General features: G+C 34.6%; 1 protein-coding gene across 2 annotated transcripts in view; it reads right to left on the reverse strand.

Annotated features, from left to right (window-relative positions):
• GRID1 (glutamate ionotropic receptor delta type subunit 1) overlaps positions 1 to 15,028 on the reverse strand; it is a 754,440-nt gene that overhangs the window by 111,780 nt on the left and 627,632 nt on the right. For both annotated transcript variants that reach the window (XM_056130373.1, XM_056130374.1), the window contains exons 11-12: positions 14,066 to 14,390; positions 12,764 to 12,902 (exon numbers count right to left, since the gene is read on the reverse strand). In XM_056130373.1, coding sequence (XP_055986348.1) covers positions 12,764 to 12,902; positions 14,066 to 14,390 — 464 coding nt within the window. The remainder of the gene's footprint in view (positions 1 to 12,763; positions 12,903 to 14,065; positions 14,391 to 15,028) is intronic.

A 15,028-nucleotide genomic window follows, 5' to 3' on the forward strand; every position in this document is an offset into this window, starting at 1 on the left:
GACAAAGACATCTCATTCTGAATACAAAATTACACTTGGAGGTTGACCAAAGAATAAGAAGCACAGAATACATGACTTTAGAATTCAGGAAAAGCATTAAAAAATTCCTAGTTATTACACACATGTCTAGGAGTGTGTCGTCCATGACTTTCCAAAGAATATTTACTCAACATTACCCAGGTCTAATGTCCCAAAGAAGAATATTTTTCCTAAGATAAATACTATATGTTGAATTGTCCTACCCATGTTCCTAATTCTCTACATATGAACTAAAAATGCATACCTTCAATAACTAATGCATCTATTTAACACATTTGTTCTCACAAACCCAACTTTTATGCAGAAACCTTTACAATGCAATGGCATCTGGAGATGGTATCTTTAGGCGATAAGTGCACTTATGTAAAGGAACAAGGGCAGAGCCAGGGAGGAATTATGATTCCAGAGTGGGATTATAAGAAGACAACATCTCCCTTTCTCTACATGATACATTACAGAAATGGCAGCCATCTGCCAGCCTAAAAGAAGGCTCTCTCTCTCTCTCAGAACCAAATCTGATGGATAGCTTCTTTGGGTCAAACATCTTGATTTCCCAAACCCCAGGACTGTGAGAAAAATTCCCTGTTGTTTAGTCACCTTGTCTACACCATTTTTTTGTTATGGCAACCAAGCTGTGTCAGGACTAAGCTTGGCATTGATTATATAGTAGGGGACAAACAAATCCAGTCCCCAGATCCACAAGGTTAATGATCTAGAAGAAAAGGCACATAATAAACAAAAAAATAAAATATATAACTTGACTAGAAAAAAATTCTGACATCTATAAAAGAGAAAAATAGAAGGGAATAATTTGAACTTAGGTGTACCCAATAAGACCACTTTGGGGTGAAATTTAAGTCAGTGTGGGTAGTTAAAAGAGTGTTCCAAAAATATGACTAGTTATTGTGAAAACTACAGAGCAGAAAACTACCTGTGATGTTAGAGAAGCACAAAGAAGTCAGAGAAACAAAAGTATTAGAGATAAAATTTGACAGTCAGAGAGGACATAAATATGTTCCCAGAGCTGGAGAGACAGTACAGTGCACTGGTAAGGTGCTCGCCTCACATGTGACTGACCCAGATTTGATCTCTGGCATCCCATGTGGTCCCTTGAGCTACACCAGGAGTGATCCCTGAATACAGAGCCAGGAATTAGACCTTAGGCGACTAAGTGTGGCCTAAGCCCCACCAAAAATGTTCCCACAGTTTTCTAAAATGTCTTGAAATTGAATGTTAAAAAAAAAAAAGATTTTGTTTTTTTTCCAAAAATGTATTTTCTGATTCTAGATCCCTCCTATTTATATATAAAATTTTAGAATGATCTTGTCTTTATATTTGACATATGTCAGGGATTTTTACATATATTGTTTTAAAATTACCACTCAATTCAGAAGACTTGTCCTCTCAAGAACACTGAGTATTTCAATCCATGAATACTGGATACATTTCCCTTTATTTTGGCCTTTTTAAATTTCTTTCAGAAATATTTTTTCTAAGTTTTTTACAAACTTCATATTTTATACATATATTTTAAATATATATTCCTAAGAATTTATGTATATGATGCTATTAGAATTTCTAATATGTTATTGCTTGTTCATATATACAGAAACAATTTATTTTTTAGTTAATTTGTTATCTGCTATCCATGAAAATTTATAGATGATATTTAATTTTACTGGAAGAGTGCTAGTACTTTACACAAAGATCATTATGCTATCAGGAAATGAATACAGTTTTACATTTTCCTTTCAAAGTATGCAGTATAAAATTGTCCCTGCTATTGTGGACAATATACATCATTATGCTTATTATTAGTAATCAGTTCTTTTTGTGTTCCCTATCTTTTTGTAAAGCTTACTTTTATTATTTTTAAAATTCATGAATGGATGCCAGATGTTGTCAAATGTTTATCTGCATAAACTGAAATAATATCATTTGTATCCTTTATATTATTAATGTACTGAGTAACAGTAATTGGTTCACAAACACTAAAATATTGTTGCTTCTTACAAGATAAAATTCCTCTCAGATACGATGTTTTATTCTTTTTGCTTATTGCTATTACCAGTGAAAATCTATTACTATTTTGTTAAGTATGTTTACTTCTAAGTTAATGGGGGATAGTGGCTAGTGAGTTCCTACTCTGTACTATATTTTTTGCTTTTAAAAGCACAACATTTTTCTTTTTACAAAGTTAGAAGAATTTTGTGAAAGACTAGTGTTATTTTATAGTCATAATGTTAGAGCCACCATTTAGGTCACTCTGTAATTTTGTTATCTCTTGCAAATATTGATGTGCTATATGTTCACTATCATTTACAATATTAAATTTTCTTCTTTTGGTTTTTTGGCCACACTTAGTGGTGCTCAAGGATCATTCCTGGATCTGTAGTTCTGGACTCAAGAATTTCTCCTGCCAGTGCTTGACGGACCAAATGGGATGCTGGTGACTGAACTCAGGTCAGCTGCATGCAAGGAAACCACCCTACCCACTGAACTATAGCTCTGGTCCTATATTTACACTTTTTTCTGTGATTTTTTTCTTACATCCATAGAGTTATAATGATATTATTTAATTTTCACTAGAGATTTTCTAGATCCCTTAAATTTTCATTTACTTACAAATTTAACTTAATATAGTTATGAACATACTCTTTAGAATTTCTCTTGAAACTGACTGATATTTAACTTTATGGCCCCTCAATTGACTTGTTTTGGTGAATGTCTCATGCATATTTGAAAATAACATGTATCCTGAAATTGGTGGAAATAAGATTCTATAAATTTAAACATGACAAGTCAGTTGATAGTGTTATCTGCCATTTTATTTACTTGTTATATCAATTTCTAGTTGTTCTGTTTTTGTTTCCAGTGATACTCAGGGCTTGTCCTTGATCTGCAGTCAGGGATCACTCCTGGCAGGTCTCGGGGTACCACATGTGCTGCCAGGGATCAAACCTGGTCCATGGAGTGCAAAGCAAGTGGTCTACCCATTCTACACACTATCGCTCCAGCCCACTCGTTTTGCCAGTTTCTAAAAGACTGAAACTAAATTTTGACTACTTTTCTTTCTACCATAAGATTTGTCAGATTTTATCACAGAAGCTTTATGTTTTATTATTAGTCATATACATAATTAGAATTTCTGGTAAACGTGATTCTTTCTCAATACATAGTGTCCTTCTTATTCCTTGGACTAATATGTGGCATAAAGTGTACTTTGCCTGCCACTGAGATATCATCATTAGCTTGATAATGCAATTGTTTGCATAGTTATCTTTTCCCTTCATTTTTTTTCTTTGCTTTTTGGGTCACACCCGGAGATGCTCAGGGGTTACTCCTGGCTCTGTACTCATAAATTACTCCTGGCGGTGCTCAGGGGACCATATGGAATGTTGGGAATTGAACCCGGGTCAGTCGTGTGCAAGGCAAATGCCTTACCCGCTGTGCTATCGCTCCACCCCCAATTCCCTTCCTTTTCAACCTACCTTATCTTTATGCTTAAAATGTTGACACACAGCATTTCCTCTGGTTTTACAGTTATTAATGATGGAAAGCCTAGTCTAAAGCCAGTTACTTTATCATGTTATGTACAAGGGCCAGGCTCTTTGCCATAAGTACTATTAATATGCACCGCCTTCCTATTTAAGCATTGTTGTTAAAAAGGCAAGAGCTCATGTCTACCTCTGTACCAAAACATTTGTTCGAGGCAGTCAACTGCTTCAAGCTGTTGGAATTTTACATATTAAAAACAAATATGACAGCAATTTCCAAAACTTTAATATACATAAAATTCTGTAGGAAAACTAAGCAGATTAAGTTTCTCACCAAAGAGATCTGGAGTAAGACTTGCTCAGGTTATACCCAACATGCTTCTCTGTGCACCCCACTTTGAACAGCATGTATTCAGAGGACTTTCTAACTCACATAATTATTTCAAATCTTTATCAGAGATCACCAAATTGAATGACTTAGAAGGGAAGGCCAGTGAGAATGTGATGCAGACAAGTGTAATAAAACAAAGGGTGGTGGATGGAGCCAGATGGAAACTGACCGAAGTGTGCCAGCACCACCAAATATATTAATTACAAATATTTAAAACATTACTCTGGGCAGGGGAGATAGGATAGCACGTATGCTGCTTGCCTCACATGCATCCTATCCAGGTTTGATCCCCAACACTGAGAAAAGTCCCCGAGCCCAGCCAGCAGTGGTCTCTGAGCCCAGATCCAGGAACATACTCTAAACACTGTTGGAGTGGCTCCCAATCTAAACAGAGACCCTCCCACACTATACTTCCTCCAAAACCTCCAAACTAATGCTATTTTTTTTAAGGAAAGGGGGTTCAGGAGACTCTGTGTTGTCTGAGATTTAACCCTTGGATCTGGCAGGCTTAATATGCACTCCAGACCTTGAGCTATCTTCTTAGCTCCATAAGTCTATTTTATAAGCGAGGAAAAACAAAAAGAGTACAAATACAGCACCTACAACCATAAATAATGTAGTCCAGTTTCCCACATGGGGATATTGCAAGGGTCAAAACATCTGGAAAAACAATGGTTAAGCTTCACCCTGCAAAAATTAACTTCTTAATCATGACATCGCCCTGATAGGTAAGTGTGCTAAATCTATTAAATGTGTTTTTTATTGTTCAAAATTTTAAGTTATATGTATATTTAGGATATTAAAAATTTATCTGTTATCTATTTTAGTAAGACTTTCTCCAAATCTGTGACTTGCCTTTTTATTCTCTTGCCAATACCTTTGTCACACAAGTTTTTAATATTAATAAAGGCCAATTTATCAATCTTCTCTATTATTTATTATGCTTTGGGGGTTGCATTTAAGAAGTCAATTCCAAACAAGGCCAAGACTGTCTAGTTTTCAGTTTATTATAACACTGAAGATAATGCTACACTAAATATCAAAAGTTTACAAGTTTTTTTAAGAATAGCGATTTTTTACATCAAAATAAATGGAAGAAAAAATATCTTGGGATAAATTAGAGTAATAGTCTTTTTATTTTCCTCTCTGAAAATATGTAGGTGTGTGGTCAAAAAAATAAAGCTCTTATTATTTATTGCTTATTTTTACTTACCCTGGTCTAATTATTTCTCTGCAGAAAGAAGTGACCTGTTTTAATTTATAAATTTGGAGTTTCCAAATTCAACAAAACAGAATAATAAAAATCTTAAATCCCATCACTGGCCAATTCACACAAACCTCCCCATTTTATAGATAAGTCAAGCGATTAGCATCATACAATCAGCTGGTAACAATTTCACATCAGCGTTCCCTACTTTATGAAGTATCTTCTCTTGCCCATCTCCCAGTTATGCTGGTTATCCTAAATCCAGGACTCCAAGCCTAAGAGCTATTCCTTTAAAAAATCCTCTGACTACCTTGGGCTTGTGAACAGAAGTATGTCCTTTCCATGTGCCAGGTAATGTTTTCAATTGTTACCAACATTGCCTCATCTCACCCTAACAGCCCTATGAGATAAAGCTTATTCTTAAAGCTATGTGTGGATAATAAACGTGAACTATGGAGAGACTAGGGATTTGCCCAAGATCATACAATAAGTGGAAAAATCATTTGAAACCTGGCAGTCACATGCCAACGTCTCTGCTCTGTTATTCTCTGAGTGGTGCCATGTGCTCTTGCTTTCCAATTTGAGCCCCAATGCCATATGCTATTCCTTTGAACATAAGGAATTACTTTCATAGGATTTTAGCCAAATCACTTCCTAAATACAGGACACTGATGCCAGTAGTGCCCAACCACCTGCCATGTTGTTTTAAAATGATTCTGCATTTATTAGTGATTGTAAGAGAATTTAATTCCAAGCATCTAAAGACATGTTTAGCAAACGAAAAGTGATATCTGGTTTCCTCCCTGAATGAAGTTTAGACCCACTCTAAATGAAAAATCCAACAATTGCTTAAGATAATTTTTTACTAGAGGTGTATTTTCTAGAAAACTTTAATCTCTCTTGTATTCAAGTCTGTGCTTTTGAAAAGTTTTTATAGGATTCATAATGGAGTGCCATAGGAACTTTGGTAGCCGTGGTGTACAGTAACTTTATATATTTATATAGAATTTCTATAAATCTTAACACTTGTATAACCATATCACCTATACTAAATTTTATAAATTTTCTAAATAAAGGTATTCATCGGTTTCAAAGACTAGGACAATAGCTATGAACACTTATTCTGACAGTTACATTTACATGGGAAATTTCAATGAGTGTTGAATGATTTTATACTAGTTTTAAAGAATATAGGTTGAATATAATTTTGATAAGAAATATACATCAATATAGGGCATATGGTTAAGCATTCGTCCTTAAAGACACCAAAAAAGCAGACCAGATAAATGTTTTTAACTATAGGAAGTCATATATTATGAGCCTAATGAAAAATACCACATACTTATAAGATATTTGGAGGAAAGAGGAGGAAATTAGAGGGAAATAGCAATAGGAGATTCAAATTAATCTTTCTTTAAGTGTGCACCATCTCAGTGGATTTCCTTTTATATGTATCTACATAGTCAGAGCAGTTCAAGAGACAACAATAGAAGGCCCCTGGGTTCCTCTGAGCTCTGCAGGGTACTCTGTGCAGAAATCCCAGTTCACTGGCACTTGTCTTTGATTTCAGTAAAGGCAGAAATGATGTTAAGAAAAGCATGGCTTTTATTATTGTATGGGCTGAATCAATTAGAATTCTAAACTTAGAAAATTTATCACCAAGCAAAAAAATTCAAAAAGTAAAGTTTTCCACTAACTTACAGAACTAGAGATGGGAATTTACATCAGTCTGTACCCATAATCACAAACCCAGATTAAGATATGAAAAGATGATTCTACCTGCAGTATGTTCTATTATTTGACTATAAGACATGTTTTTGGGGGTGGGTCTCTAGATTCAAGAAAGAGCAGACTAATTGAAAAGAACATGCAAGCACAATGAAAGAATGCATAAGAAATCATGAATAAGCATTCATATATTGTATTTTAGATACTAAATCATAGTGAAAATATATATGCTAAATACTGTAAATATTTCAACATGCATTTTTATGAAGGTATAATTCATAAAAATTAAGGACTCGCAGAAAATGTTTAAAGGATATATATATAAATAGTTGTCAATAAATTAAAGAGGCACTAACATTGCAGAAAAAAAGAATGAAGGGCATATTAAAACATGACAGTTTTATATACTCATTTGGATTATTGAAAATTCTAAGAACACTGGGGAAAATCTAGTCAGAAATATTATAAACAAACAGAAGAACTCTTCCTGAAAGATAAAGAAATTAAAAAACAAATTACAATATATATGAAATATCACAGCTCCAACATGTGAAAGTTTAATGCTACTGGAAATAAGACAAGGATAAATAGGAAAAAGTTAGTAAACTAAGGAAAGACTTAAAAGATGACAAAATCATCGAGCTAATGTACAAGTCTAATTTTACATATAAAATGACCTATAGTTCTAAGCATAATGAATAGGTTGACTTTTCAATAACTATTAGTGAACAGTTTCATTTATTTATTTTGGTTTTGGGACCATGCCCGGAGGTGTTTAGGACTTACTCCTGGCTCTCCACTCAGAGATCACTCCTGGTGGGCTCAGGGGATCATACAGGATGTGGAGGACTGAACCAAGTCAGCTGCATGCCCTACGCACTGTACTATTGCTCCAGCCTCTATGAATAGTTTTAAATTCAAAGACATTAGCTACATTAATTACAAAGGACAAAGTATAAGAAAGAAAAAGTGGAGGAGGAAGATGAAAATTATAAAGGAAGAAGGACATAATAGAGAAGAAAAAGAATCAGAAGAAATCAGCAGCGGGGAAGAGAGAAGGAGAAAAAACAAAAGAAGGAAGGTTGAGAATAAAGATAAGAGAAGAGGAAGAAGAAAGTCATAAGGAGAGGGATGAGAGAGAAAGGGGATCAGGAGGTAAGGAAGTAGCAAAAATAGAGGGATGAACAGGAAGACAGGGGAGAGGATAGGAAGGAGAAAGAAGAAAAGAAAGAATGAGGAAAGGAAGAGAGAACAGAAAGAAGGAGATGTATAAAAGGGGAGTAGAGAAGTAAGAGGGAAAGAGAAAAGGAAAGAGGAATAGGAGGAAGATGACAGAAATAGAAAGTGGGAAAGTAGCAAGAACAGAGAAGTGAGTAGGAAAGATAAAAGAGAAAATTAGGAGGTGTACAGATTACTCTGCTTCTCTTAGTATTACATATAAGAAGTCTAATAGAAAATTCTATAGAATATCAAAAGAAAACATCGTGTTAGTTTTCATATGAAAACAAAACAGAAAATGATTTTTTGAAAAGCTGTCTCGGAAAATATACCATGCTTGTTAAGTACACAGTTCAAAGAGATACTCTAGATGAATAAAATTTCATGAAACGAAAGAAATGAACAATGGCTAAATCATAGAATAGACATTCAACTAGCATTAAACATATTGTGATATGAAAACCTGTCAAAATAATGGTTATAAGTAGAGAAAATATAAAACAAAAACTAAAAATTCCAATATATATTGTAGGAAAAAAACGAACTTTTTTTTAAAAAAGAGCCATAACAAATTTCTAAAATCTCAGATTTTATCAACATACAATGATTAAGTAGGTGAAAGAAGAAAAAAGGTATCAACAAATATCTGTTACACAGAGAAAGATAGCAAACATTGTTTCATTACTTATTCCAAAGGGAAGTGAGTTACATGCATATTTGAGCCTGAACTTGCAGAGTACTGAAGGAGAAGAGTAGGAGGGGACCATAGTAATTACAATGGTGAACGGCTGTCTGCTAAACATCATGTACACAATTTAAAATGCATAAGTAAAGGCAATAGTAGTGAGAACAAATTGATATTTATATTGTACTAACTGTAAAAAATAAATATTTCCTTTATAGGACAAAATTAATAAAATTGTATCAGAAATCTACATATTGCTAAGGATGAATACCCAAAGCTGAGGAATTCAAATATGAAAGATATTTTCAAGTAAAGAGGCATGAACTAGGACCTATGTTGTCATTTGAAATAATAGATTTTAAATTACAAAGCAAAAAAGCAAAATCGGAAAAATTATACTTTAATATTAATTAAAAACAATATCTTAATGTAGTATGTGTTATAAATGTATACATACCAAATAAAGCCCGGCAAGCTACGAGAGTATTCGATATGCCAGACACAGTAACAACAAAGTCTCCAATGGAGACGTTACTGGGCCCGCTCGAGCAAATATTTTACTAACTACATAAAACAAAAATTGATATAAATAAGAAAAAATCAGGTCTCAAAATTTTTAGAAAAGGAAATTTAATGTGTATTATTTAATCATATACTAAAAAATGGAAATAATAACACTAAATAAAAGTACCATACAAAAAATCAACAGGAAGCATTTCTTTACTCATTCTTGAATACCAGCATTATGCTGATGTCAAAGCCATCAATAAATAAACCATAAAAAATAAAATTACAGGTCAATAATAAGGTTTGATACAAAAATCTTCAACAAAATAGCATTGTGATCTATTGTTTTTACTTAATTATAATTAATAAAATCACTATTAAAACAACAGCAGGGCCAGGGAGATAGAATAGGGAGTAAAGGTGGTGCCTTATGTGACGCTAACCCCAGTTCTATTCCTGGCACCACATATAATCCCCTGACCAATTCCAGGGTCATTCCTGGACAAAGAGCTAAGAAAAGCTCATTAGCACCCCTGGGTATGGCGTCACATTACAAAAAATAAAATATATTAAAACCATAGCAAAGTTTTTATAGAATAGACAAATCTATTCTAAATTTACACAGAAAGCTGCATGTTCTAGAATAATTAACACAATCTTGGTGGTTTTTTTTTTTAATTTTATGGCCACACCAGCAGTGCTGTGGTGCAGGTCTCATTCAATACTCAGAGGTCATACCCGGCATTGCTCAGACAACCAGTGCTCAGGGTCAGGGGTGAATCTGGGTCACACTACTAAATTATATCATTGATCCAATGAACACTGTATTTCAGAGAACAATACATTGGGAGAAATCACTGCACTTTCCCCAAAAGTATGGCTTAGTCTGTAGTTACAAGAAATAGTGTGCTAAAGAAAAATAGGTACGTGGGTCATTGTAACTTTACAACAAGGGATGGGCAATTAAGAAAAAGACCGATACAAATATGGTCACCTGGCTTCTGACAAAATATATAAGAATGAAATACAAAATACTAAGTGAAGACTATCCTTTTCAATAAATAGTGCTAGAGCAATTGGGCACATACTAGGCAAATAATAAGAATAATGCCCAATCAAACTCTGAATAAAAATGAACTCAAAATTAGTAAAATTATAAACTAGAGTGGGGAAACATTCTAAAACCAAACATCTCACAAAAAACTAATATCTAAAATATGTAGATGATTGCTAATACCTGAAGTAATAATCAAATAAGACAAGTAGAAAATAGATAAAATATACCCAAAGCATTTTGGGTATATTTCCAAAGAGATATTTTCCAAAGAGTTATACAGATGGCAAGAGGCACAGGACAAGATATTCAATATAGTTAGTTATCAGGGGAATGAAAATTAAAACCACAATGAAATAATATTATGCTCCTATATGAATGATAAAATTAAAAATTGTGACAACATTGGCAAAGATAATAAAAACCAATCTAGAGAACAGTACAGGGAAATAGTACAGGTTTCTAAGGCTCTTGCTATACACATCATCAATCCAGATTGAATCCTTGGTGACCCCGCTCCAAAAAACATCATTCTCTATATACAGTTGCAGAAATGATAGTCTTTGAAAAACAATGCAATAGTTACTTATAAAACTCAAAATTCAATCACCACTTAACAAGTCACCAATTAAATATTTATCACATATTTATGAAAATATGTTCACACAAAACCTACAAATTTTCAGGGGCTAGAGAGACAGCACAGCTGGTAAGGTGCTTGCTTTGCACACTTCTGACCTAAGTTATTAACCTGCTTCCCATATGGTGTCCTGAGCCTGCAGGAGTGATCCCTGAGCAGAGTCCAGAGTAACCACTGAGCATAGATTGATGTCATCTCAAAACAAATCAAACAAAAAAAACCCCAAAATAACCCCCAAAAACTTTGTAGCAACTTTATTCAAAATTACCCCAAAGAATAAACAATTTTGATACATTCTGTATTTCAGTGGGGATGGGGTTAAGTAAACTGTGATATCCAGGATACTAGTCAGCAACAAGCTATAAATTATTCATACACACAATGTGGATGACTCTCCAGAGAGTGACAGTGATGAAAAAGTCAATCCCAAAAGGTACGATTCCATTTACATAACATATTTGAAATGACAAAAGTTTAGAAATGGACAACACATTTGTGGTTGCTAGAAATTAAAATGGAATGTCAAGGGAAGAAGAGGTTGATATGATTATAAAGGAAAACACTAGAGATTCTTATGGAGATAAAACTTTATTATCTGCTCTGGTGATGAATAAGCAAATGAACATAGGAAATAATATTGTATAGAACCAAATCTATGTGTACAGAGCCACACACACTAAAACAAGTCTGTGTATATAGGAGAGATATGAATAGAATCAGTCAATTGTAGTAAAATCAATACTCTTGCTGTGATAACTAAGTTTTATACAACATATAAGCACCAGGGAAGACTAATTAGGATATCATGAGATCCCTCTGCTTTGTATCTTACGACTGCGTGTGAACCTATAATTACCTCACTTAAAAATGTCAATTATCAAATAAAAATATAAAATTTTATTACTAAAAAACTCTTAATTTTGATATCTGTTTAGGGAGTTTGACCTTTCACATAGGCAGTTGGGAGTTAAAGTGGCTTGCAAAGTATGGATGACTTGATTAGGGCTATGGATCAAGAGTCAATACAAAGATAGTAAGTATGATGAATAGAAGGAGAAATTACTGGAAACGAGGACTCAGAAAATCATAATTATGTATCATATGAGAAATGATGTTGAAGTCAGTATTGTACCCTTGAAGCATAGACTAGATCTTTGCCTTTGGCAACTACACAGCAAACACACAATCACTGTGTCCAAGTCTTTTTAATTTACACTTTTTGTGGGAATCTAATTATAAAACAAAGGCATTTGTAGTGATTTCACCACCTTGAACTAACCCTTTACACCTTTTTAAAAAATCGTTTGGTGAAATTAACATTTTTAGTCCTTATTTTCAATTACTTTAACATTTTATAAATACAAGTGACGTTTTCTAATCACTGAAATAATTGGCATACTTTCTAGAATAATTTTAAGTATTTGAAGACTTGAAAAATATATTAGACTTGTGATTTTCATTAACTATAAAGAAATATTTAGGAAATGATAATTAAGTTTGTAGCCAATGTTTAAATGTCTAGAGAAATTTAATTTGTGAAATTAAAGCTCTATTAGCAGCATTTAGATGTTCATAAAATATTATTTAATTTATACACTGATTTAATTGTGCATGAAATAAAAGTACTAGAAGGATGAAGCTCCTCATATATTAAAAGGATAATCATGAAATTTTAGATACTGGATCAAAGTCCATCTCTGCCTCTGCAATACCAGGTCAGTGTGAGCAGCACTATCTCCTGTTTCCAGCCTCTTACAAGAAAGTGGTCCCCAATTTGAAAGGAAAGATGGATCTTACCTTATGGGATTATCCATCCTGGACACTGTGAGAAAGGCAGCAAGATTGGCCGTGTACGAGGAACAGACGATGAGGGTGAAGAGCCACCAGCTACCCATCACAATGCGCATAGCCATGGAGTTCACTGATGATTCACCACCTGAAAAGTCAGGCAAAGGAGATTGGTCCAGGATTTTCACGTTGACTCCCATCCACATGGAAATCCTCCTGTCCATAACCAGGCAAAGGAAACCACTACTAGGGCATGGGGAATGGATTATCAGCTGGGGGTGGTGGACTATGACAGTTCTGAAAAAGAATACTAAGACTCCCAATCTTGAAAATATATGAAATCCACAAAATCTAAAAAAAAAAGAAAAGAAAGAAACCTAGAATCCACACTTTGGATATGAATATTGCCAAAATGCCTAGTATAGAACAAGGATGTAAAACAATCCTCCAGTTATAAGAATTCACCCTACAGTGTTAAGAACTTCTAGAGTAGCAACCTGATTTAGGTCTTTTTCTGATTTCAAATTCACATTGAGCATCTCAGGAATTTACCTCTTACCCAGAGGGTTTCCTAGCTTTCTTTCAAATCTCATAAATGAGATGCACCATATAACTTTTATTAATATTCAGACCTCACTAGATGACTTTTCCCCCCAGGATTTTCAAAAATCATTGCATGTGACTTTCAGGCTTCTAGAAGCTTCTTTGAGGACAATTATTTCTCCTAGGTCCCTTAGGTAGTAGCAGAAAAAATACTATAACTGACTATTCTTATAAAACTTCAGAAACAGGTGACACATGTTTTGCCATTGGGCAAACAGCATCAATACCCACAGTAAGAATTTGTTAACTTGTTTCTGGTCAAAACTGCACAATCCTGTGATTCTCCAAGTGCTCTTTAGAGGCTTCTCAGAAATAGGAGAGCTGGGTCTCAAGAATGGCTGGAGTACTGCTTAGATGATTAAAAATAATTGTGATTTTTCCCCCATTAAAACTTCAAATTTAAACAAGAATCAGTTGGCAGCCCCTATACATAATGATTCATTGAATTCGGGAGCAGAGCAAAGTGCAAAACAGACCTCAAAAGTTAATTTTACCTAAAGTGGTAAATTATGCTGTGAAGTTGAGATCCTTATTGTCATGTCATGTCATTTCTATCTGGTATTCTGAGAAATTTTGGCGGAACCGTGAAATTCTGCCTGTCCTAAATAAAATTTCCTTTAAGGGGTATAGTAAAAAGCATCTAAGAACATTGTCAATGGAAAAGGTTTTCCATTATCCTATTCTATCACTGGGAAATCAGGAAGGTACCTTGCTGTACAAAAGCTCCATAGACAATCCAGATGGCACTATGCAGAGTGGCAGAAGCAGATGGACGGGGCTGGGCAGCATTCTGAGCCTTCACAGCCTGTATCCGGTTCAACACAAAGATCAGCACACCAACCACAGGAATAGCTGCTGCGATGCAGGCCCACACCGCAAAATCAAATGGTGCAAAAAGAGAGAAGATGCTTATTTTCTCCTCTGGCTTCTTAATTAGGATCCCCACGGAATAGTCCATATACCGCTTGCTGAAATCCACAACGCTCTCCCTCTCTGGGGTGATGGTGATGGCAGAGATGGCCAGATCTGCTCTCTGAAAGGCAAAAACCATTTCGTGACATGGCAGTCTGTGGTAATTTTCTAGGCTCCACCCACTGGGTAAGGGTTTATAATCCACCTGTTGAGGTTCTGCTTTGTGAGAAAATGAATTCAAGAACTAACCCCTATGACATCAATAACTGTAAGGAAAACCCAACAGTAAGTTGTCTGTGATCACTTGCCTTGAACAATTTTCTCCCAGACTTCTGAAGCTTCTTCTGGGGAGAGAAAATGTATAAAGCATCTTCACTTATGTGTGAACTATATTGTTTCACCTTCTTAGGATTTTCTCCAGAAACTTTCAACTATTTCCTTTCTTTTACAGGTATTTCCCTCTACCAACCCCCACCCCTACCAAGAACTATTTTCAATTTTATACTCGGCTGATGCCCAGCCTTCCAATACTCCAAGGCCACAGAGGAAATCCCTTTCTCCCACCAAATATCTCCAAACTCCATTAGCCCACATCGATGTCTTTCTCTACACAGTGAGTACACAAATATCTTGACTCTCTGTAATTTTTCAACCCCTAATATTTTTCTACGCCCATTCTGTCCCAGAGAGTAAAATCTTCAAGAAACAAAATGGGGGCACCATTTACTGTTTTGATTTTTCACCTCCTATAACAGATGG

The sequence above is a fragment of the Sorex fumeus genome, unplaced genomic scaffold (genome assembly GCF_029834395.1).
Source record: "Sorex fumeus unplaced genomic scaffold, SorFum_2.1 ptg000078l, whole genome shotgun sequence".
Lineage (NCBI taxonomy): Eukaryota > Metazoa > Chordata > Mammalia > Eulipotyphla > Soricidae > Sorex > Sorex fumeus.